Genomic DNA, 26,257 nt, shown 5'->3' with positions numbered 1-26,257 from the left:
AGCATCTGCAAATCCAATGAGTGACGCATTGGTCTTGACTGATAGAATAATCCGAGATCTTGTGTTCCTCGAAGATAACGTAATAAGTGTCTGACTCCATTCCAATGTCTCTTTGTTGGTGCATTGCTGTATCTAGCTAACAAGTTTACTGAAAAAGCTATGTCAGGTCGAGTATTGTTAGCCAAGTACATTAAGCACCAATTGCACTTAGATATGGTACTTCAGGACCAAGAATCTCTCGTTTTCTTCTCGTGGTCTGAATGGATCATCTTTCTCATTCAGGGAACGCACTACCATTGGAGAACTTATTGGGTGGGCTTTGTCCATGAAAAAACGTTTCAGGATTTTTTCTGTATAGTTTGATTGATGGACAAAAATCCCATTTCTTAGATGTTCCATTTGCAGGCCAAGGCAAAATTTTGTCTTCCCGAGATCTTTCATCTCAAATTCTTTCATCAAGTATTTTGCAGTCGCTTCAAGTTCTCTAGGAGTTCCGATAATGTTCAAATCATCGACATATACAGCAATGATCGCGAATCCTGATTTAGATCGCTTAATGAAAACACAGGGACTGATTTGATTATTTTTGAATCCTTCTTTCAATAGGTATTCACTAAGACGATTATACCACATTCTTCCAGATGTTTTAACCCATAGAGTGATTTTTCAATTTTATTGAAACATCTCTTTGGGCATGCAATTTTCTGGTAGTTTTAGTCCTCAGGAACTTTCATATAAATATCTGTGTCAAGTGAGCCATACAAATATGCGGTCACTACATCCATCAATCTCATTTGCAATCCTTTCGAAACTGATAAACTTACCAGAAATCTTAGTGTAGTTGCATCGACTACTGGAGAATATGTCTCATCATAATCAATCCCTGGCATTTGCGAAAAACCTTGGGCTACTAATCTTGCCTTATATCTAGTAACCTCATTTTTCTCATTTCGTTTTCTCACGAATACCCATTTGTACCCAACTGGTTTTACACCTTTTGGTATTTGGGTTATTTGACCGAATACTTCACGTTTTTCAAGTGATCTCAATTCTGCTTGAATTGCCTCTTTCCATTTTGGCCAATCTTTTCGGCGACATTCATCAACTGTATTTGGTCTAATCATTTTCATCGTATGTCATTTCAACCTATCGAGTAAGCAAAAATTTCATTCAAGACAACATCTTTTCGATTCCATTGTCTCTTTGTAGAAACATAATTAATTGAAGTTTCATTGTTGTCTATGCTTTCATGTTCCTTTTCTTCTGGAACACGTTTCCTTCATTTTTTTTTCATTATGTCATCATGCCGTTGGAGATTTATATTAATTTCGTTCGTTGTCTCCCCTTGCCTTTTCATTTTTCTCGTGTTTTAAATCTTTAGAACCAGGTGGCCTGCCACGTTTTCGACGTGCTATTGACTCATTTTCAATGGCCTTATTGTCATTAGGAATTTCAATCCGTTCCGGAGCATTCGCAGCAGGTACATGTGACTTTGTCACTTTTTAGAATCTGTGAATGCATCTGGCAATTGGTTTGCAATACTTTGCAGATGAACAATTTTCTTGACTTCTTGTTCACATGAATTTGTTCTCGGGTCCAGAAACGACATTTGCGATGCGTTCCATGTAATTTGATTTTATATTTTGTGGGTCCACTTTCTCTCCCCCTAAGGATGGGAATACGACTCATTAAAATGACAGTCGGAAATCGAGCCGTAAATAATCACCGTTGTTGGCTCTAAATATTTGATAATTGATGGAGATTCAAATCCAACATATATTCCCATCCTTCTTTGTGGACCCATTTTAGTACGTTGGGGGAGCAATAGGTACATGTACAGCGCACCCAAAAATTCTCAAATGTGAGATATTCGGTTCTCGACCATACTAATTGTAATGGTGAGAATTTGTGATAGGTGTCGGCCTTAATCTTATCAATGCTGCTGCATGTAATATAGCATGACCCCAAGTAGTAGATGGCAATTTTGACCTCATTATTAATGGTCTTGCAATTAATTGTAGTCTTTTGATTAATGATTCAGCAAGACCATTTTGTGTATGTACATGAGGTACGGGTGCTCAACAATAATCCCAATAGACATGCAATAGTCATTAAATGTTTGGGATGTAAATTCCCCAGCATTGTCTAATCTTATTTTCTTTATTGTATGATCTGGGAATTGAGTTCTTAATCGAATTATTTGAGCCAAAAGTTTTGCAAATGCAACATTTCTGCTTGACAGAAGGCTCACATGTGACCATCGAGTAGAGCATCAATTAATACCATGAAATAACGAAATGGTCCACTGCAGGTGAATAGGCCCACAAATATCTCCTTGAATTCTTTCTAAAAACATTGGAGATTCAGTGGCAATCTTATTTATAGATGGTCTGATTATCAATTTGCCAAGTGAGCATGCAGAGCATGTTAATTCATTTGACCGAGGAATTTTGACATTCTTTATAGAGTGTCCATTTGAGTTTTCAATGATTCTATGCATCATTCCTGTGCCAGGATGGCCTAATCGGTCATGCCATAGAGTAAATGATTTTCTATTATCTAACTTCTGGTTAGATATCATATTAATTTCAATCGGACGTTATATTATCGAATTAGTCCCGAGGAAATTGCTGGCAATTTTTCATAGATGTATTTCTTGCCGTATTTCTCTGCCGTTAGGCATATGAATTCCTCTTTGTTCACCGTCATTGTTTCCAAATGGTAACCATTCTGACGTACATCTTTGAAACTTATGAGGTTCCTTCGAGATTTACTCGAATATAATGCGTCATTAATTATCAATTTTGTCCCATTTGGAAATATAATGCAGGCTTTTCCAGAGCCTTCAATTAGCTTGGCTGTCCCAGAAATTGTACTAACATTTGCTTGGAATATTGTAAGTTTTGAAAAATACTCTTTATTTTTAATATGGTGTGTGTTGTCCCACTGTCCAGGAGACATTGTTCTTTGTTCCAACTTGATGAATTCATATCTTCATAAATAATAAATACGATGATAGTATAAGAAAAATACATTATTTTATTAATAATAAGGAACAATACATGAAAGTGATATTGAAGCAATAAATTAAGCACATTAATGATTGTATCTAAAAAACTTTTTTCTCTTCAGCATCATCCATAAAAAAATCTGAAACATCAAGGTGGGCATGGATGTAGTGGCTTCATTAACAAAGTTTGCTTCAGCTTTTTTCCTTTGTTTTTTATTGAAGCTTGATATAGATCTACCAAATGTTTGGCAGTACGACATGTGCGGCCCCAGTGCCCAGTCATGCCACATATGTGGCAAGTATCATTTCCTTTATAGGACGTCTGCCTCTGATTTCCAGATGATTGTCCCCAATTTTTATCAGAATGTTTAAAATTATTATTTCTTGGGGAAAATCGGCCTCTTCCACGTCCACGCCCTCGGCCACGGTAATTACACGTCTCTCTCCCACGACCGTTGTAATTACCGCGTCCACCACTATGTATAGCATTTGCTTCTGGTGGATTAGAGCTTTCTATTGCATTTATCTCATGAGTGGCTGAAGACCCCGTAGGTCTAAGATTATGATTTTTCAGCAAAAGATCATTATTTTGTTCAGCCACAAGTAGTACTGAGATTAGCTCAGAGTACTTTTTGAAAGCTCTGAACCTGTATTGTTCTGCCAATATGATATTAGAGGTGGGAAAGTGGAGAGCGTTTTATTTATCTTTTGCTCTTCTGTGATGGGATGATCACAATATCTTAACAATGATACAATTCTAAACAATGTTGAATTGTAATCACTGACTGTTTTAAATCCTGGAACCTCATATTGGTCCAGTCATAATGTGCCTTTGGGAGGAGCACATTTTTGTGATGTCCATATCTTTCATTTAGGCTATCCCATAGTTTTTTTGGATCCTCCACAAGTAGATATTCATGTGCATTTTTCTTCATTATTCCGAGGGGGAAATAAATTTTTGTCTCCTGCTTATATTAGGAGATATCATTAATGCCATGAGGAGGAAAAAGAAACCGGCTATAAGAAATAAGTATAGTCTTATTTTCCTAAAATCCTCTTCAAAGAAGAAGATGAGGGTGGAGGACGATTGTTGTCGGCGTTAAACATGGTGGCCGGAAGGTTGAGGAGGAAGAGAAAAAAAAAATTTGTTGGTTTAAAGGAAAAAGAATCGGAAGAAGATAAGGGATGTGTGGTGGGGATGGGTAATCCGCTTTTATAGAGGGTTATCCCTAACTGTGCAGTTCATCTACAGTTAAAAATGTACAACGCAATGAAATTTTAAGATTGACAAATGTATATTAGAGCATGCTGGTAAATTGGTAATATAATATATGTAAAAAAAATAGAAGATTAGAGACAATAATATATAATAATGTTCTAAATGCTTGTTCCCTGCATACATACGACATTATTGCACATATGAGAGATAATAATGTTATCACTTCACTAGGCCGTCCATATAGGTGGCAATAGAAAAAAAAATTAACCTGTCCATATAGGCGGTTTAAGAGCAAATAAAAACAATAACGTAAATAAAATGTCCTTGCCCTCCATGAAGGTGGCGTTATTATGAAATTATTTGTTTTCTGCGTTAGCAGTATGGTGACGTTTACTACTAGTTTCTTCTTGTTCATTTCTGTCTCTTTTATTATTTGGCGGAGGTTGATTTTCAGTTGGTTGTATAGGAGGGTTATTATTGGTGTTGGGAACAGGGGTTTGTGGGTTTTCTCTGGTATGAGTATTTGTACCGTTGTTACGGTTACTGGGTCGGGATTGTATTACAGTTCCCCTCGCTGGGTTGGTAGTGAATGGCACATTGTTTCGTTCTATCCAAAAATAAACACCCGAGACAGAGACATTGTGTAAAACAATGTTAATCCCGTTACTTTGTTGATCCATGTTCGGATAGTAAAGAGTTGGGCTTGAAAAAAAAATCTAAAACTTAAAACATAATGGATGTAAAGGTTTTAAAGATACCTTTAAAATTTTTCGGTAGAACACTCGTGCTGATAACGTGTTGTGAGAAATATGGAGAGAAAGAAGTTATGTAAATATATCAGAGAGTATTGTTATTCGTATTGATGTGTAAACTGATTTCTTACATCGATGGTATTTATAAGCAAAGTTTTCTATTGTGCACAATTGTAAAATTTTCAACACGGAAGAAAAATTACCTGACATGCATTAAATGCATGCAGGAAATGTGGACTTCACATATATGTGAACAGTGGAATTTTTCATTCCACTGTTTCTCAACAGCTATGAGTTTTCTGTTGTTCGTTTATAAAATTGACATATTTAGAATAAGTATGACTAATTTAAGATTTATTATATAAGAGACCTCTTATACTACATGAATTATGTATTTATAAAATAAAAAACTGAAAACTTACATTGATATCGAACGGATCTTAGGATTTAGTTTTTGTTTAGTTTTGTCAACTTTCACAATTAGATACAATTACCGTCACAAATTTTTTGACGTGGATTTTCTGCGAAAATGTCTCCTCTATAGGCTATTATCAAACAAAACTTGGGACGTTGTACAGTTACTTGCATATAGCTGGTAATCAAGACGAAGTCAAAGGGAGGGAGAATATTGAGAATATAATGTTATCTTAATAATAATTTAGATTACAAAAATTATTAAAAGAGACGGTCTAATTTTAATATAAAAGTAGACCTAGTAACTAAATGGATTAAACTAGTGACCGAAATAAATTAACCTAGTAACTATTGGGCTTCAATATTGGGCTTAGCATTGCCTAATTTTAATTTAAAAGTAGGCGGTCTCTTACAAGACAAACTCTTTAGATTAAATCCGTACATCAAAGATGCATCATTTTGTACGAAACGTTAATGCGAGAAGGAATCTACTCAGTTGACTTCGCCGTAGTTGAGAATTTCCTCCGATTTCTTACTAATCAAACTCTCATAGGATACCCGATTAGACTACGACAGTGTTTGATTTTGTACTGCTTCTAATAGATCTACTCCATAAGCCAAAACCTCAATATGCGGCCAATCGGATTCCAAACTCTATTAAGAAAAATTAACTGGAGTTAGTCTTGCGTGGACTTAGTCCACAATAATATTATTGTGATCCAAAGCAAATTATTTAAGATAGTGATTCTTTTTTTTTATATAATAACCTTTTAAAATTTTAAGTTACACTATATCATTACTATCTACCCTAGTGATCATTTTTTATAATATAGTCACTCTCTCTTACATTAGTAAAATTTTCACTTTGTGACATAGTAACCTTTTTTTCCACATATTCAAACTTTACAATTTATATCTACTCATCTTTTATATTTATATTTTTCATATAGTGACCTTTTTTCATAGATTACATGAATTAGCATTATGTTCAAATTAATTTAATATAGACTAGGTTCATATAAGTTTTTTAGAATTCACTGAACATTAGGTTTTTTTGATATAATCATAAATATATACCTACTACTTCCCTTTCTTATTCATTGTAACATTTTGAATTTTACATTATTTAAATATTAATGTCGACGATCAATCAAAATAACTTTTATAGTTTTCAAGTTTGACAAGCGCGAAAGCAAATATTGCAACTAACAAAAATAAGGAAATAATTTTCTAAAAACAAATATCATACTAGACCTACACGGCACCCCTCGTAAATCCACTTGTGGAACTTATAAATGCAATTTTTTGAAAAGAAAGATCATAGTAGACCAGCACTCCATATAAGTCCATTTATATAACTTAAATATACTCCCTTAGTCCCAAAATATAGTTCTCTTTTTCATTTTGGGTGGCCCAAAATATAGTTCCCATTTTCATATTTAGTTTCACATTTTTCCGTAATTTACCTAGAAAAATTGTGTCCCCTCATTTATTTGCTTCTTGAATTTTGTTTTTTCCTTTGTTTATTCAACCAAAATGTTACAATTAATGATCTCCACCAATCATTCTCCATTATCTCTCCTTTAAATCATCTTTTCCCATACAACATTTATTTAAATAAACAAAAAATCTTTACTATCCCTCTTAGATTCTACTTGCATAAAAATTACCGTAAAAAAAGGGAGATGGAAACTATATTTTGGGACGGAGAGAGTATATGATTATGTCAGCCTCCGAAGTCAAAATAACAACTAATGGGAATGTGGAATAAACTAAATGGAACCAATAACTGTATAAATGACAATGTCAACCTCAGAAGTCCTATATAAATCCCCGCAAATTTCTACACCTTCACCAGTACAAACCTTCAAACATACATACAAAAGTATATACTATATGTAGCGTAGTACTAAGATTCTTCCAATCATAGTACTACGAGTCTATGAGTGAGTTGGAAGCGAAGAGAGAGAGATAAAAATAATGGCAGAGTTGAAGCAGGGTGGTGTTTACCAATCCCATAGCCAATGTCGCCCTATCATGGTAAGTGTGTACGATGAAGGTGCTCTAAAACCTATGGTAGAGCGAACTTGGCCGTGGGATCAGTACTGAGAACCATTATTGATAGCACGTAGCCACCAGCCGTACATCTATATATTTCCTCTGTTTTTGACTTATTGCAACATTTTGACTTTCCACTTTATATACTGAATTTCTTTATATCGATTTTCTTATATGTATAAAATAGATTAGGAAATGAAGTTGACTCAAGTGGTGAACTTTTTCATCTTCTTTGACGAAGTCTAGGTTTAATTCCTACCTCACCCAATTTACTTGTGAATTTTTTGGAGGGGAGGGGGGTGTCTAGCTTGTAATAGGCCTCTAGATGGAGGGAGAGTGTTAGGACTTACCTACTCCCTCCGTTTCCTAAACATCTTCCAACTTACTGTTCCTACAGATACCAAGGAAAATCAAGTTGTGTGTGGCATGGTGTGAGTAAAGTAGGAGAGAGAAAAGGGTTAAGATAAATAAACAAATAAAAAGGGGTTAAAGTAGGAGAGAAAAAGGGAGTAAAATTGAATTAATAATGTAATGGTGGACCATATGATAGTGACATGAGAGGGTAAATAGGGAAATTTGTTTTGCCAAATAAGGGATAAAGCAAAAGAGGAAAGATCTTTTGGAAACACCCTTAAACGGAAAGAGGGAAGATCTTTAGGAAACGGAGAGAGTATTAAAAAATAAAGTGTATCATCAAATACGTTGTTGGACTAGTTATTTTTCACGCTTGTATCAATTTTTTTATATAATCTTTACTAATTTCAGATTAAAATATTTATAATCAAAGTTATATATTGCCAAAATTAGCATGAAATTCAAATCGTTGCAATTATCAAAGAAACATATCAAAAGTATATGTGCTAGTTCATGATTAAATCTCGAGATTTATAATTTATGTACCACATGTATTTCACTCAACTTGTTGATATTCTCAATCTTGTTCGCCACTTTATTACACAAATTTTAAAACATCTTAATATATCAACCAATAATAATGATTGGAATGCAAATAGGGGAAAAGTCAGGATTCAACCGTTAATGAGGCCAAGAATATTTAAAGCAAATCTATAACATAGTGTCTTGGGGTGTAATTGTATGTTATACCATAACTTGTTGGAACATTTATAGTAATATGGATTGTAGATCATACAGAATCGTTTATGAAAGTTGGATTACTAAAGGAAACACAAGCCAAGATCACAAGAATGGGCATTTTTCTCAGGTCGCGAGGTGCGACTTGAGTGATCTCGATGTGCGATTTGTATCGTATCGTGCGATTCACTACTATTTTTGATCGCTGCGAGTATTGATTTTGACGGTTATTATCGGGTTTGAAGTGAATGGATAGGTTTCTTTTCATTCACTTAGGATAAAGATACATCATTAATAACCTCTCTAAGTTTTTCATTCACAAAAAATAAACTTGCTTGCTTACAAGAAAATTCTACAATATTTTCTTTAAATGGTTTGAGATAAACTTCCCACAGAGTCTCTTATATGAAGATCTACTTTATTACACAAATTGGTTAACTAGGGAAAAAATTAAACTAATAGAAAAGTGTAGTATATCCGATTCCCTTATTGATCATACTTATAACAATCTATTAGTTTAATTTTTTTTTATTGTTTTTGGTTATGGCTCAATCACTCAAAGACATGACTATGAACTTCCAAAGTTGGACAAGTTCGAAGGAGTGGATAATCGTAGATGGCAAAAAGAGATGCATTTATTGTTGACAACTTTTAACGTGGTGTACGTACTTAAAAGACTCATGCCAGCGTTTCGACTAGATGGAAAAGAAAAGACTTTGGAGACTTCAAGGAAGAAAACAAAGTGGGAGAATGATGACTACATTTATCGGGATCAGATCCTCAACTCTCTTCCGACGCTTTGTTTGATCTTTACCAAATTATGGAGAGTGCAAAGGAACTCTGGGATGCTCTTGGAGGCCAAGTATATTTCGGAAGATGCTCCTAGCAAAAAATTTATTGTTAGTAATTTTAATTTATTTAGAATGACTAATGATAAGCCTATTGTAGAGCAATTTCATGATATTCAGCATGTTTTGAACCAAATATGATCACACAGTATGGTGATGGAAGGTTATTATTATGGCTTCAATCATTATTAAATTACCAGAATCTTGGAAATACATCAAGCATTCCTTGAAACAAAGGAGGAAGATATGTCTATGGAGCAATTAGAATCCCATCTTCGTATTGAGGAAGGGATCTAGGCTCAATATGGGGTTAAGGAAACTAATGCTAGTGTTCCTAAGTCTACCGTGAATGTGGTGAAAGTTGGTATGTCTGGTGGGACTAAAAAAAAAATCCAATAATAACAATTTTAAATTGCAAAGAAAAAGAGGAAGGCCCTCACTTTTTGTGTATGCAATGGACCTCATTTTTAAATGGATTGTCCCTCTTCAAAGAAGATGAAGAAGACAAAGAATGAACAACCTAGTGTTGCTCCAAACCAAGGTAAAATTACACATGATCCGGTGACACAGCCTTAATGACACAACCTAACTAATTTGGTTTAGGCAAAACCAAATAAATTAAAGTCATTTGATCCAGTTTTCCACTAAATCGGATTATTAAGTTTGAATTTTTTTTGTCGCAATTTTCTGGGCCACAAACTAGTCGGATTTGAAGGAGAATCGGATCTGTTAAAAAACTGATTCGGTTCTCCCTCAAACCGAACCACTTTGTGGCCTAAAAAATATTACGCCCAGCGTCGATAATTTTTGTCCAACCTCCCCTCGTATAAATGATACGACCCACCATTCTCTTCCGTCTCCTCTTATGATAAGAGTGGATTAAACCCACCATTCTCCCTCTCTCAAACGCCCCCTTTCTCTTCCCCTTTTCATCCTCCCCTCTCCTTTTCTGCAATCTACGCACCATGTTCGTCCATAACCACCGTCAACCGTCATCGTTTCTTCCTTCGTCGTTTCTTTGTACCCTCTCAATTCCTCGTCCCTCGTCAACAACCTCAGGCATATTCGTTTTTTGATCTCACGAACCCCAATCGATTTAGGCGACCACGAACAACGACGAATCGCACGAACCCTCCTCTATCATCAACAAGCGAAGCGAACGAAGCTACTTCAGTTATCTTCTTCGTTAGCTTGTCATTTTCATCATCTTCTTCACTCGCATGAAGCTACTCCATATCCGGTTCTCTTCTGTCACGTTCGTCATTGATTCGTCGTCGCATACCTCTATTCCATATTATCATAATTTCCATTTTTTTTGTTTCGATTTTTGTATTCTTGTAATTTAAATTTGTAATTTGTATTCATTTTTTGTTTCCTTGTTCAGTTTCGTTTAGATCTGGTTTGTAATTTTTTTTTGATATACTTTTTTTCGTTTTTAGTTCAATATGTCGTCTTTATCTAATTTTAGTTTATTTTTTCCATTTTTAGTTCGAGATGTGGTATTATTTAATTTTTTTTCGTTTTTGTTTAATTTATTTTCGTGCTTCAGTTCATCGAGTTATTTTTCCTTTTTTTCGTGCTTTTAGGATGTAATTTTTTTGTTATCTTAGTTCAGATGTAATGTAAAGATTATTATTTACTCTAATTTCGATTTTTATGTTGTTAATTATGTGATTTTTAGTTGGTGGTTCATCGATTAAGTTCAAGTTAGGGATTATCATAATGAGACAGGATCAAAAGAGAGCAGCCAGACTCCCTTTCTCATTGTTTTACTGCTCACTCACACCAACTGATGCAGTTATTGGAAGAAACTGAATCAGTAAACATATTAACTGGTCCGATTTCTTCCACCAACCAGATCAGTTCGTATGATTACTGATCCGGTTCCCAATAGTATCAATAAATTCCATTTCACTGTTGCGACCTCAGTTGTTCCTGTCAAAAAAGCGAATCGATATAATGCTTTTTGATCGGATTGAATGAGGTTTTTTCCCACTAGTGTGAAAAAATGAATTTTACGATTATGATATATGAAATTATGGTTGTGCAGGTTAATGACTCTTGGTGGAGAGTTTCGGAGGCCTCTAGACATGTGTGCTACAATATATAGGCAGTTATTCAAGTCTTTAGTAGAATTGGATGATTTTCCAATTTTTTATATGGGGAATGTTTCTATGGTGAATAGGGCATAGTCCAAGTAGATTGTTTCTAACCTTGGGAAAGACTTTAACTCTCCCGGATGTAGTTCTTGTGCTGGCAGTTAGGAAGAATATAGTGTTGTGGGTCTCTTGAATAAGTTTGATTATAAAGTTGTATTTCAATCAGACAAGCTTATTGTTTCTAAGGGTGGTATTTATGTAGGACAATGTTACTATTGTAATAGAATGTTTAAATTTAGTATCCATGCAAAAAATGATACTGATTCTATTTACTTGCTTGATGTCTCTTCTCTATGGCACAATCGGCTATGTTATAATTAAACTATCGTAGATTATATGTCTAAGCTAGGTCTAATTCCTTCTTTCGATTTAAAGTTAGAGTAGTGTAAGAAATGCATGCTAAATAAAATTACAAAGAATTCTTATCCTAGTATGACTAGACAAACAATATTGCTAGAATGGGTGCATAGTCACTTGTGTGACTTCATAGCTCACCTTCTTTAGGAAATACAAAATATATAGTGACTTTTGTTGATGATTACTCAAAGTTTTGTTACATATATTTATTATTTACTAAAGATGAAGCATTAGAATAATAATTTAAGATCTTTAAGACCGAAGTGGAACTTCAGCTTAAAATGTTCAAAGAATTTGAACGGATAGGGCAGTGAATACTATAATCCTAGCTATTTTAATTCTATTAGTGTAATTCATGAAACAACTGCACCATCCTTACCTCAAAGTAATGGTATGGCGAAAAGGAAAAATAGAGCTCTAAAATAAATTATTAACACCATACTTTCTAATTCGGGTCTTGGTGACGATTTTTGGGGTCATGCAATTCTAACTGCATGTTATGTATTAAATCGAGTTCCTAATAAGAGAAATAAGACTACCCCTCATGAACTTTGGTGTAACAAAAAGCCTAATCTTAATAACCTTAAGGTTTGGGGTTGTAGGGAAATCATCAAATTGACAGAACCTAAAAGGAAAACAACAAGTGAAATAAAGAGGAATGGATTGCGTCTTTATAGGCTTTACGGAACATAGAAAGCCTTATAGCTTTTATGTCATTAAGCCCAATGATTTTTTCTCTATCCATACTGTGATAGAGTCAAGGATGCAATATTTGAAGATACTCTATTATCATTGATTCCAAGACCAACGGACATATACCAAGTACTATTTCGTATATTGTGGATGACATTAACAATGATGATGATACTACAACTCTCGAAATTAGGAGAAGTAAAAGAATTAGAAAAGGTAAATCTTTTGGACCAGATTTTCAACTATACTTAGTTAAAATGTGAAGAGAGTCAATTGTGACTCAATTTTCATATTGTTACAATGTGGAGGAGGATCATATGACCTTTGATGAGGCTATGAAGTATCATGATTCCGCCTTTTGGAAAGACGCGGTGAATGATGAAACGAATTCCATAATGGAAAATCATAATTGGGTTTTATCTAATTTACCTCCATGTTGCAAACCACTAGGTTGTAAATGGATTTTCGTAAGGAAAATAAAGATCGATGGAACCATACTAAAGCATAAGGCCCAGTTACGGGTTGAAGGTTTTAGGCAATAACATGGTATCGATTACTTTGACACTTATGTTTCCGTTGCTAAAATAGCTACCATTAGACTAGCATTGGCTGAGCATCAAGGTGTAGTAATTCACCAAATGGATGTCAGAACTACCTTCCTTAATGATGGTGAATTGGAGGAGGAAGTGTACATGAATCAACTTGAAGGTTTTGTAATCAAAAGGACAAGAGACTAAGGTTTGCAAACTAGTTAGATCTTTGTATGAACTTAAGCAAGCACCTAAGCAATGAAGTCAAAATTTAATGAATTTATTTTGTCTAATAGGTTCAATATACATCAATTCGCTAAGAGTATATATAGTAATTGAAATTAATAATAATGGAGTTATAATTTGCTTATATGTTGATGATATACTTATCTTTCGGACTAATTTGGAACAAGTGAAAAAGACCAAAGCCTTCCTCTTTACTAGCTTCTCAATGAAATATTCGGGTGAAGCGGGTGTTATTCTTGGTTTCAGAAGAATGAGAGGTGAAGGGTCAATTTCTTTGTCACAATCTCATTACATTGACAAAGTGATCAAGAGGTTTGATGAATTGAACTTGACTCATTTTGCTACTCCTATGGATCCTAATGTTCACTTGGTCCCGGGTAGTGGTAAACCTATTTCACAATTGGAGTATGCAACCTTAATTGAAAGCTTAATGTATGCTATGACTAGCACTCGGTCGGATATAGCTTCTGCTATTGGCAAACTCAGTAGGTATACTAGTAATCCTTGTATGTTGCATTGACAAGCTAAGTGTTACGTAGTATGAAACTAGTAATTTAATACAACAACTACCAACAACAGGTTCTCAACTTGGAGACTTGTGCAACAATGATTGGCCTCGAATCCCGACTTAGAACTCCGACTAGCCACCTGCAAAAAGGGACCCACCCAGGAGGTTTGGGTGGTATTTCCCCCTCCGATGCTTAAGTCAGATATCACGGATATGAAGGAACTTTTAAAAAGAGAAAGTAGAGAGAGAGAGAATTTATGGCAGAATAACAGTACCATGCTCTGAAAAACGTACCTTTCCCCTGATTTCAAGGACTATTTATACTGTTTGAAAAGACTGATGTGCCTTGATGTCACCTTAATTTAGGAGCATCTGATTGGCTAGGCAATAATATCATACAGTGGCAAGGCTGATTGGTGAATACAATTTACTCTATTGCTGAATCAGGCTTTACCTGCATTGGGCCTAAGTACAATATTAGGGCCACAAGGGGGTTCTTCAGTACACCTTTTCTTTCAGAAAAATGTACTTTAGTCCAAATAACCTGCAGACCTATGTACTTTCTTTCCATGAGCAAATGCCACATGTAAGGCTGGGATGGTGCCACATGTCATCATCGTAGCCACTGATTTTCTGGCTACAACACTAAGCATTAAGAATAGTGCTTAGGTATTTAACCTTGGATTATGTTATAGCTTATACTCCGTCCATTCATAAGACAAAATAGAGAAAGTAGAGATTTTATTAAAGAAAATACGATATCGAAAATATTGTCAAGATGGATATATCACTCTACGGTTCATAATAACTAATCAATTTAAATTTAAATCTCAAACTAATTTAAACCAAAAATCCAAAAGGAGGCAAAACAACCTCATAAACTCAATCTAACAAAAATAAGAAACAAAATATAATTTCTTATAATCCTAATAACTCTTTCCCCCACAGCCCACAACCCAAAAGAGCTGCTCGGTCTTAATTTTTTCCTGGAAAAATATAACACCCACAATCAGTGGGGAATAACTAACAACTCTCTCAGCCCAATTAAGGTCCATATAAGAATTGTAAAGTCTTAATAATCAAGTCATACAAAAATATTTCAATAGTAAACTTCAGTAAATAAAATAAAACACTTAGCAAAGATAATACAACATGTTTAACATAAATAGGGTAAAATTAACTGAATAAACAAATTGGATAAGTAAATATACACATAACTCAATGATCAATAATATAAACCATCAAAGTTTAAAGTAATAAAATAAAAGAATTAGTTTGAGAGAGGGAGAGAGAGTTGAACGCTAGTGGACAACCCACTTCCTATGATCCTGTTAGATCGCAACCCCCAGACAGCCTATGGGTTGCATTCCTTACTGCCTGTGTCTAAGAATAATCATACTCCCGATTTGGTGTAGGATTTCGTCCTTACCGACCTCTCGGACGACAACAAAATCAAGGTATACCTAGAACTTTGTCCTATGGTTTGCATGTTCTTCACCTTGGGATTCGTTCCCCCCGGATATCTTCAAACAAAATAGAAATAATAAAATAGTAATAGTCATCAACCATATCAACTCAAGTGGATGCCCTTAAGGCTTTATACCAAATCAACAGAAATCTCGAATCGCAACCCAATAATTTCAATAATAATAATAAGTAAATAAATAAATAATTATAGTACTAACGTTATCTTTTAATACAATAACCTTAACAAATAAACCAACAAACACGCCAACATAAAACAAGTAAACAAATTACTCCCTCCGACCCATAATATATAGTTCTCGCATTCTTTTTATGGTGTCCCAAAATGTTGTGCCTGTTTTTTTTATCAATTTATTTGGATTATATTATCATCCTTAACTTCTACACAAACTTTCTTAAATGCCCCTACTTTTATCTCAAAACATGTGACCTCATTTATTTCTTTTACACCATTCCAACGAACATTTATTGCCTATTAGTTTTGATTAAAGGAAAAAGTCTTTTGTATGTCTCTGGTGGATAGAAAGAATCCTCCAGTTTGGTAATATGAAAATATTAAATATAGACCGTCCCCATGTTCTCCAAATGCTATAGAAGAATATTTTTTCTGATGTTAGAAAATTGATATATCATGTGTTGAAGTTTTCTTGCTTTACTTTGTTGATGATGATTTCCTGCATATCGGTTGGAAGCTGGTAATTTGGATGATTAGTTCAAATATGAAAAGCTTGGAAATTGTTTCATGTATTGTAGGTAAAGCTTGGGTTTTTGGCTATTTGAGTGAGGTTATTTGATAAGTCTTTTGTGGTGGGAGAAAGTTTTTTGAGTAAATCGTGAATACCTTGGGTATGAATTCTTCTTTTTTGTGTGAGGTATAAGTTTTTGGTTTTTTGGAACTAGAAGATGGTTGAGTTTTCTGCATCTGAAATAATTAAATGAGTAAATATGAATGAAAATTAATTTTGATTAATGAAAAGTAATTTTTATGAGAATAAATCTTTTGAAGTTGAACAAATATTATGACAGCATCCTTTTTGGCAAAACGGGATTGTGATAAGTGCGTTTCTAACGCACTTTATGACCTCCTTTTGGCTTGTTTTGGTCCCCCTTATTCCCCTTTCTTCCCTCTTTCTCCTCACTTTTCCCTTCTATTTCATTCACTTGATCATAGTGACATTTTGCTAGATTTTCGATCTATTTTGATCGAATTTCTAGCACATATGCTTTCACCATGTTTTCTCGTGTTTTTATTGCAGGTATGACCCTTTTTGGGGCCGAGTTATGCGAGACATGGCTTAAGAGGACGAGCTAGAGAATGCGAGGGAGCTTGAGGTGCGCTTGGAGTTGCCCGCACACAATGGTGCGCCCGCACATATAAGTGGTGCGCCCGCACATATAAGTGGTGCGCCCGCACCTCAGCAGATTCAGAGATACAAAAAGCAAACGACATTGGTGCCCCCGCACCAAGCACAAGGTGCGCCTGCACCATATGACAGATGATTTCACCTTGAGGCAGAAGAGTCAAGTGCGCCCTCACCTGACATATGGTGCGCCCGCACCTATTCATGCTGCGCCCGCACCTCCTTATGGTGCGCCCGCACCTCAAGCCCGCACCATGCGTTTCCGGAAAGAAATCGCGACTTCATTAAACTATAGTTTTGTTTAGTTTTGAAACTTACGCTTTATTCTAGTTTTTAGAGAATATTTTAGGGTTTTATACTAGAGAGAAAATACTTGAGTTTTAGATTGAGAATTGAAATTAGCAATCGTAGTTTGTGATTCCATTAACATCAATGGTACTTTTCATTGAATTTTGATTTGAAGTTTCAGTTTTTATTTCATTCTCTTAGTGTTTGTTCTTGTTTTTAGTTTATTTTAGATCATCATTCTCATATTCTGATAATTGCGATTTCTATTAGTTTAATTATCTTTTAATCATGTTTAGCCTTAGATTAGTCATAGTTTTCATGTTTAATTGCTTAGAATCCATGATTAGTGAGTAGTTTCATATCTAGGGTTAGGGTCAAAGTATGAATCAGGGTTTTAAATGTGTTGTTGATGTGATTGTCATGTTTTAAAGAAGTTTATGCATTGATCTTGGTGTTTTGAGACCTTAGGATAGATTTTGATCACATTTATACTTTGGTATTTTGATTTCAAATGTTCTTAAATCGAATTTTGAACTCTTTAATCATCCCCAAGAATCAACTTAATTTTTAGGCCAAGATATTGGGTAGAAATTAAGGGGATCCTTCATTAGGGGTTTTCCGAACTTATTGAATCTCCTAATCAATTAACTAAAGACCATTAGAGAGAGGATTTAGTTGATTGATTAAGTGATTACTCTTGAGGACCATTCGAGAGAGGACTCGAGTACTTTAGAGGAAAACTAAACCTTGCATAATCGTCTTCGTTGCTTCACAATCGCATTAACAATCATTATCCGTTCTTATTCATACTAGTAACCTTGACTCTAGTGTCTTCTTATTTGATATTTGAACTCTTGTTATTTGCTAGTTCTAGTCTTTAACTAGTCATAACTGTTACCAAAACTTTTCAAACCCCCAAATACCATTGAATTAGGTATTCTGGACTTGATAGACTTTAATTGATCCCAATTTCCCTGTGGATCGACCCTTGACTTGCCCTTACTATTTTTTTAGTAATTGCTCGTTAGGTTTTACAAATATTGTTTGAAAAGCGATTATTGGTGCCTTAATGACACACTAAAAACCTCTTATCAAAATGGCGTCATTGCCGGGGAAATTGTGCTATTAATTGAAGTTTATTTTAGTTTAGTTTGCTTAGTTGATTTTTCTTTTATTTTATTTTTGACTGTGGTTGTTATTTGCTAATCCTCTACTTAGCTTTGTTGTGTTACATGAGAAGAAGAGCTCACGGTTCACCCATTTTGCCTTTAGATCCTGAAATCGACTGTACATTGCGAAAGCTTCGGAAGAATTTGGAAAATTTATCTTTAGGTTCCGAGCCATCTTCACCAGTCTCAAGTACAAGTGAAGTTGAATTAGAAATGGATGAAGCAAATCCGCAACTCTTTAGGGATTTCGGAAATCCGAGGTCCTATGAATTGAAGACAAATTTGATACTTCAACCGAATTCCAATAATCTCTAATAAGACCAATAATAGGTTGTTGATGAAACAAAACAGGAATGTTTTGGCAATCTGTGATAAGAAGTAACTCAATTGGAGAATTTTTGGTTGGCTTGGTTTCTATTTTGAGATGAATTAAAGCTTTTTTCTTTTAGCTTTTCTCTTTCTTTCTCTTAACTCTTTCTCTCATGATTTTCTTTTTTTTAGGGATGATTTATCGACCTTCCTAATACAATTATCAATCTATTAAGAAATAAATAATATATAAAGAATCCTAACATAAGAAGAAATTGAAAAAACAAGATGAAAAGAAAAAGCAAATCGCCAAATCCCACGAGCGCAGGTTCTATCCCGCGAGCGCGAGTTTTACCCTGCGGGGAAACATAAGGTTTTTCTATTCGTCTACAATTTTTCCTCTAACACTCTCGAAACCAACGTATCTCCGAAACCTACTAACAGTGTTGGAGTACTTGGCTTGCATAACAAACGGTACTTTGGCCTTCGACCGCGCAACGAATGCCTCGATTTGCAGAACCCCACACAAGGTTGCGTTCCACGCCTGAGTGTTGCGTTCTTCGCAAGCTGGAGCGAGCCACACATCAGTCTCGTGTCGCATGAATGATGAACCTCTTCAACCCAATACCCCGCATCAATCTCAGTCATGTGAGTCCCTCAGTTAGTATAAACACCCTTCAATATGGGATCTCATTAGGTTCGCATCAATACATACTTTCATAACATCATTTTTGTATATTTTTATCAAATACAAAATTGGAGATATTGAAGGGCAAAAATGCGTCTTGAAGACCGTGCAAAAAAGAAACAAACACTATATTATAAGAAATACTTCCTCCGTTTTTTAATATGTGACGCAAAGAGTAAGTGGAGGAACATCAAGGAGTCTATAGAGAAAAAGTTGGACCACTTGTTCAACCAATCAAATTTGAGTATTGGATAAAATAAATCAGTGAAACAATTAAATGATGGCAAAGATGTAATAAATGAGCAGTATTTTTTTACTACTTTAAATTATGTGTCATTTATTGTGACATTTTCCTAAAAGAAAAATCTATCACTTATTAAAAAACGAAGAAAGTATATCTCTGGAACGCTCTCTCCTCATGACTCCCATGATCAACTGTTGGGCTCACTCTTTAAATCCCTGAATACGGATTGGTGCATCCAATTAGAAGACTGCACATGTCCTATCGGAACTCGTATTCACCATATGTAACCCCCTATCTGCTACTTTGCTGGTCCTCTTTTCCACCTCAAGCAATAGTACATATCTATTACGGGTCAATTCACTAACTCAAAACAGCCCATCTTTATTTGCACAATTAAACTCAATTTTCTCTACTTTATTCGAGAAACCAAACCTCAACTTTGTTAGAAAATGGAGAAACCAAACCTCACAAGTTATTTGCACGTTGCATGAAGACAAACAACTAGATATACATCTATATGAATGAAACATCAAGATTAAGTATATAGACATGGTTTAGGCATAAATATCTTTGGTTGCTGCCTTGTGCGCTGAGTAAAAGATATAGTTAAGATAGAAATATTTCAAAAATTTACAAACTCAGCTTTCCACTCCCACCACAGGTACTACAATTGCGAGCAGATGAACACTTTGTGCAATAACTCCATTTCCTAGGAAGCCTGTTTCATACCAACTGCATGTTTAAAATACGAAAGGGCACAAACCAAAAAGAATATATACAAGGAGATAATTACCCTGACGTATATCGAGTAGCCGCATTCTTAGATGTTGTCCTAGCCCTCTCAGCATTTTCTTCAGATAGTTTCTGAAGCACAAAGCCCTCTCCTCTGCATTCTGAGCATATACCAGAACCACTACATTCTTCACAATTTTTTACTGGAGTCTGACTTCATTCAATTACAAAAACATGCTTCAGTTAAGTCTCAAAATTCAACAGCAAACTGATGGCGATATAGTTTGAGTGGCCAAATTAAGACTAAAGATATCAAGAGGTCGTATTGATTGATTGATAATGGACATCTGAGATGTTAAATACACGCATCCAGCCATATATGGTATACCAATACTAACTGCTACATTCACAAGCAATTATGCAGTTTAAGGGTGCATTCTCTTCACTTGAATATTGTTGAATGTCATTAAACATATTGGAATTTATTTGGAATTATCTGAACTAACTTCCTATTGGCGAGTTCATTGTTATAACTTTTTAGAACTTATCTAAACTAGTCTAAACTTATGTCAGCTCATTAAAACTTATTGCACCTTATTTTTTTGAAACTTCTTTTTTTAGGGTGAAGAGAACACATAATTAATAACAGCAAGTTCTTATGATCAAGCTGGGATGGTCAGCATTCACATACTGACAAGTGACAAGTGACAAGTGATAACTGAGAGGGATTGTAGGATTGACAAAGGACAGGGTCATATTTACTTTCATGACGCTCAAAACGAAGCAGAGGAGATCTAAGACATAAAGAGTCCTAGTAAAATTGTAACAAGACCACTTTTTGTCATTACTTCACTCAAACTGCTCTTAAACCTATTACAAATACAAATTCTTCCATGGAAGGTGGAAATATACTGCAAAAAATGAGAATATTTAGCACATACCTTTTCTCAGATTGTTGGGTTCTTTTTGCGAGAACAGTGGCCGCTGCACCGACGACTGCAGTTGCTATTGTCACAGACAAAACTGTTTCTGGCAATGCAGAAGATATTCTTAAGATATTCTTTCTGTGACCTTGCAAGTTCCAGCGCTCGGGTCCTAGTCACTTCATCACATTAAAATCATGAAAAGCACAAGAAAGTTTACTACCTCCTCCTTTTACAAACAATATACTTCTAACTTTTCTACTTGATAAGTGATATGTAGTAAGTAAATTAACAGTAGTCAAGGGACATGAAGGCTCAATAGACAACGCCTTGTGCAGTCTTAAGTAGAATATATAACATACGAATGTTGACATGTTATCTTCCAGCATACTTCCTCCGTTTCACAATAAGTGAAACATAGAGAAAGTACACACATACAAAGGAATGTATAGAGAAAAAGTTGGGACCACCATAAAGTAGAGTGATGAAACAAATAGGTTATGGTCTCCTCTTGCTTTTTGGTGGAATATTTGTAATAAGAGTGAATTTTTTTTTTACCATTTAAAGCTTGGTTTCACTTATTGTGAATATGCCAAATAAGGGAAGTGTTTCACTTATTGTGAAAGAGAGGAAGTATCTACTTGATAAGTGCAGTGGTGCTGGGTAGAGAGGCACACAAGTCTTCAATTATTTTATTTTTTTGTCACCTTATGCTACAACTCTTTGACTGACATTCATATGGACAAAGAGCTATTGTTCGTTTTAGACAATGTGTGCTCCCTTTCATATTGTCGACGGCTCTCCCAGGGTTCCCTAATCTTGGATCCTAGGCCCTAGGGAATAGGATCAAGTTGGCCCTTGCGACAGCCCTTGGAGGGAATATTACATGGAAATGGATAATTTGATACATCTGCATCGCTTGCTTTCCATGATCTCCTATGTATAACTTCGAACATTTATATATTTTGATTGCGATGAGTAGAAAGTACAAAAATTGATATTCCATAAGGGTACATCAAGATAATTTAACAAGATCTTACATGATAATTGTTTGTATATATACAAGTGAAAAAAAGGGTCAAATTTTAAATGCAAATGTGTCAACTATCATGAAACAGGGGGAGTATATATGTTTACTCACAAAATTATTTAAAATAAGTGCCTAAAATTCGAGCAATAGGACCAAATGTAACTCGCTTATATATTTGTTATCTGTCCCTCAACGGAGTCTCTTCACAACTGGGCAATTTCAGTAAGGATAGAGGTATCTCATAAAAAATTTCCTCTAACAAGCCACACTATATTGACAGTAGAGGCATTGCAAAGTAAACCAATTATGACAGCTGCAGATAAGCGCCACTATAAAAGACAGTTTTTGAGGAAAGCTCAAGCGCCTCAATATTCTTGTTCTATGCTTGGTCTTTATCTTTTGTGCTAGGGAGTTTTGGAGCATAAAGATTTCAATTTTAAGCACCATCCACTCCATACACAGGTATGACTTCGGTTTTCTTTCTTTATTTTCTATCTCTGACTTTTCTCAACATTTTGCTTTTAGTTGCAGACTTGCAGTTGATATAATAAAACACAATGCACACTTTCTTACAGTACTTCTTCATCTTCCTTGCATAATTACTCGGGCTTTAAGGTCCCGTTCTTTTGGACTGAGAGAATGTGAACTAAACTAATTGAAATGCAGAGAGTAACTAAACTGAACGGAACAAAACTGAAATTGAGTCCAAAAGAACAAACCCTAAACTTGACATAACATGAAACCTTGTTAGTCTTGCTAGTTGTAACACATGGACTCAAAAGTATTGTAAGTTTCTAAGTTCACCAATCATGGTCATGAAGAAGATCTGGACACAAATGGAAAAAGTTGAATTCCCCTACATGTACTACGTCCTTTTCACAAAAAAAAGCCAAAAACAGCATAGAAAAAACTTTCATCCATGATATGTCCAACTATTACATTAAAAAAAAAAATAGAAGAATTAAGAATTCTCATAAACCAAAAACAGCATAGAACAGATTAGAACTACCAATGCTTCAGTACAAAATATGAGCAGCAATAAAGGATGTCATTGCGAATTCGAAACAAAAGATTACTGCTAATATTAACTACTAAGCATGTGGAAAAGCAAGATAATAACCAGAATTAGCAGAGTGAGAGTGAGAAAATGGAACGACAAGCTAACCTCTAATGACAGGGACGATCGATGACGTGTGGTTTTGAAATGTGAGTTCCATTTCTGAGCAGCCTTGTGCTAAAAGAATTTGATCCTTATCCTATCTTGCTCTCTCCCTCGGTCTCCCCCTTCTTACCCCCTCTCCTCTTTCCAAATTAGAATTTTTTAGAAACTCGAATTTCTTCATATTAGACATATGAAGTACTCCCTCTGTTTTTTTTTTATCCTTTTTACTTAGAATCTTGACACTATTTATGTATAGAGAGAATCTTCTCAAATGTTCTCAATTTATAAGAAAAAAACATAGTCATGTGGGGTCTTGTTTGATTCGTCTCAATTAGTATTTTATTAATATTCAATCGTTATAATTTTTACTAATATATAATGAAAGATATTTAAGTTTTAAAACGTGCATTGGAAGACGCGCACAGAAAAGTAGGAATGATAAAAAAAACAGAGGGAGTATAATTGTTTTTAGTTGTAAAATTTGATTGGTTTAGTTTCTGTTACTTAAGGACTTGTTCTTTTCGGCATAAAACAACTGAATTGAACTGAACTGAGCTGAATTGTACTGAGCTGAACTAAGCTGAACTGAACTGAGCTGAACTGAACTGAATTGAATTAAACTGAATTGAATTAGATTGAATGTAATAAATATATAATTAATATTTAAACAATAATAATATGAATATTAAATAATTATTATAATGATAAGTAATAATAATGAATAATAATAACAGTATTTTTGGATATTTTTAAATGATAGTTATAAATAAATAATATTAATAATCATAAAATATTAATAATAATAATCATAATTAATGATAATAATGATAATTAATAATAATTATTTTATACTCCCTATGTTTCCTAAAGATCTTCCCACTTACTGTTCCTACAGATACCAAGGAAAATCAAGTTATGTGGGGCATGGTGTGAGTAAAGTAGGAGAGAGAAAGGGGTTAAGATAAATAAAAATATAAAGGGGTTAAAGTAGGAGAGAGAAAGGGAGTAAAATTGAATTAATAATGTAATGGTAGACCATATGATAGTGACATGAGAGGGTAAATAGGGAAATTTGTTTTGCCAAATAAGGAATAAAGCAAAAGGGGGAAGATCTTTTGGAAACACCCTTAAACGGAAAGATGGAAGATCTTTAGGAAACGGATGGAGTATTATTTGTATTAATATATTAATACTTGATGATGATGATTAATACTTGATGATGATTATATAATAACAATAATATCTAAGAAGTAACTTAATATTACTATTTTAGTAATTAGATTTTAATAATATAATAATATTTAGTAATAAAAATAATGCTTGGGTCGGACTGCGTAAAATTGCATCATAACCTGTTTTGACGCGATTTGATTGGTTTATGGGCTAAAAACGTGAGTTTATTTGTGCTTTTGACCTAAAATATATTCCTCCTAATAATAATAGTAATAATAATGAGTAAATCTATAATAAACAAAATAATATATAATAATAATAATAATAATAATAATAATAATAATAATAATAATAATAATAATAATAATAATAATAATGATGATATAAAAATAAATAATAATAGTAAGAAGAAGAAGAATTAGTAAAATACTTTAGACCAACATAATAATAATATTTAACAAAATGGTTATAAAAGAATGGAGTTAAGCTGAACTGAACTAAACTAAACTGAACTAAACTAAACTGAACTGAACTGAGTTGAACTGAACTGAGCTGAACTGAACTGAATTGAGCTGAACTTAACTGAACTGAAAATAAGCTGGGGAGAACAGGCCCTAAGTCCTCATCATTCTTTTTGTTTTGTTTTTTTTTTACTTTTCAAAGTTAAATTCTATGAACAAAATAGAAATTTTATTGAATTTATTTATGATTTCTAATAATATAATTTTTAAAATAGAAATTTTATTGAATTTATTTATGATTTCTAATAATATAATTTTTAGTTGACTTTTGAATTAATTACAGTACTTCATAAATTGTAAAGAAAGTGGACACTTTGATTTCAAGTCAATTGTTTCATATGTCGTAGTTTGTAAGTAAATTTTTAAGTTTTTGTAAAGCTTCCTCATTTTAGTAATTTGCGTAACGCAAATTATGAAATTTTATGATTTTAGTTGACTTGTGAGTGATTGTTGTAATTATATTTTTGGTATTTTTGTTTGAAGCCCCCTTTGATTTGTAAGTGAATTTGTAATTTAGAATGGGAAGGGGGTAACCTAGTTTCTTCATTCGGGGACACCATAGCTCCCCCCTTCCCTAATATAATAGAGATATGTTGTACTTTAATTCTTGAATGGAGTATTTTACATAAACCTTTTTACCTTGATAATTAATCGCTATTATATAATAGAAAAGGATACGTCCAAATATATGTAAAAGTTTCATCATATATAGGAAACACTATAAGTAAATAATTTTTTTCCTTATCTAACTTCTAAATTCTGATTTCACTACAAATACACCTCTATTTTTTATCATAACCAACCATTAATTGTGAATGGTTCTTGAGAATAGTGATTTGTAAGTGAATTTTTGTAAATGTCTTTGTATGTATTGACGTTCTAGGTTATTAGTTTTAGTTTGTACGTTAATTTTAAGTTTTAATAAGGTTTCTTGATTATTTGAGTGATTTGCGTGATTTTTATAACGTGATTTCCTCAATTGTAAAGTTTCTTCTTTAAGTGATTTGTGAATGAGTGTTGTAAATTAATTTTCAGTAGTTTTCTTTGAATGCCAATTTTGATTTTGATATTCCTTTTGTAATTTAGAAAGGAAAGGGGGGCAAAAAGGGCATTTCAAAAGAGGACACCATTGCTCTCCCCCTTCCCTTATATAATAGAGATATTCGCTCTGAAATGCTACTCACAGAAAAGAAAATAGTGTGTACATATAAAAAGAAAAGGTAAAACTAATATGAATTCGATGCATACTAAGTTAGTGTATACCTAATTCATCTCACATGAGTTGC

At 34.0% G+C, this 26,257-nt stretch overlaps 1 protein-coding gene across 1 annotated transcript; it reads right to left on the bottom strand.

The window, feature by feature from the left end:
• Window positions 1-19,918: 19,918 nt before the first annotated feature.
• On the bottom strand, window positions 19,919-23,431 carry LOC104902879 (hypothetical protein). The gene is made up of 4 exons (XM_010690808.4): window positions 23,281-23,431; window positions 21,104-21,257; window positions 20,224-20,376; window positions 19,919-20,148 (listed from the first exon to the last, which is right to left on the bottom strand). The coding sequence occupies exons 1-4, from the start codon at window positions 23,330-23,332 to the stop codon at window positions 20,061-20,063; spliced, it is 447 nt and encodes a 148-aa protein (XP_010689110.2). The 5' UTR covers window positions 23,333-23,431; the 3' UTR covers window positions 19,919-20,060.
• Window positions 23,432-26,257: the final 2,826 nt, after the last annotated feature.

Source organism: Beta vulgaris, chromosome 9 (assembly GCF_026745355.1).
Source record: "Beta vulgaris subsp. vulgaris cultivar EL10 chromosome 9, EL10.2, whole genome shotgun sequence".
Classification (NCBI taxonomy): domain Eukaryota; kingdom Viridiplantae; phylum Streptophyta; class Magnoliopsida; order Caryophyllales; family Amaranthaceae; genus Beta; species Beta vulgaris.
Note: the sequence above shows the minus strand (reverse complement) of the source record. Positions and strands in the feature narration are given on the sequence as shown.

Excerpts from the sequence above, each read along its gene's own strand:
- LOC104902879 (XM_010690808.4), bottom strand. The coding sequence starts at position 23,332 with ATGGAACTCACATTTCAAAACCACACGTCATCGATCGTCCCTGTCATT. Across the intron at positions 20,377-21,103 it reads ACCCAACAATCTGAGAAAAG|TCAGACTCCAGTAAAAAATT; the intron begins GTATGTGCTAAA and ends AATTGAATGAAG. Across the intron at positions 20,149-20,223 it reads GCTACTCGATATACGTCAGG|GCTTCCTAGGAAATGGAGTT; the intron begins GTAATTATCTCC and ends GGTATGAAACAG.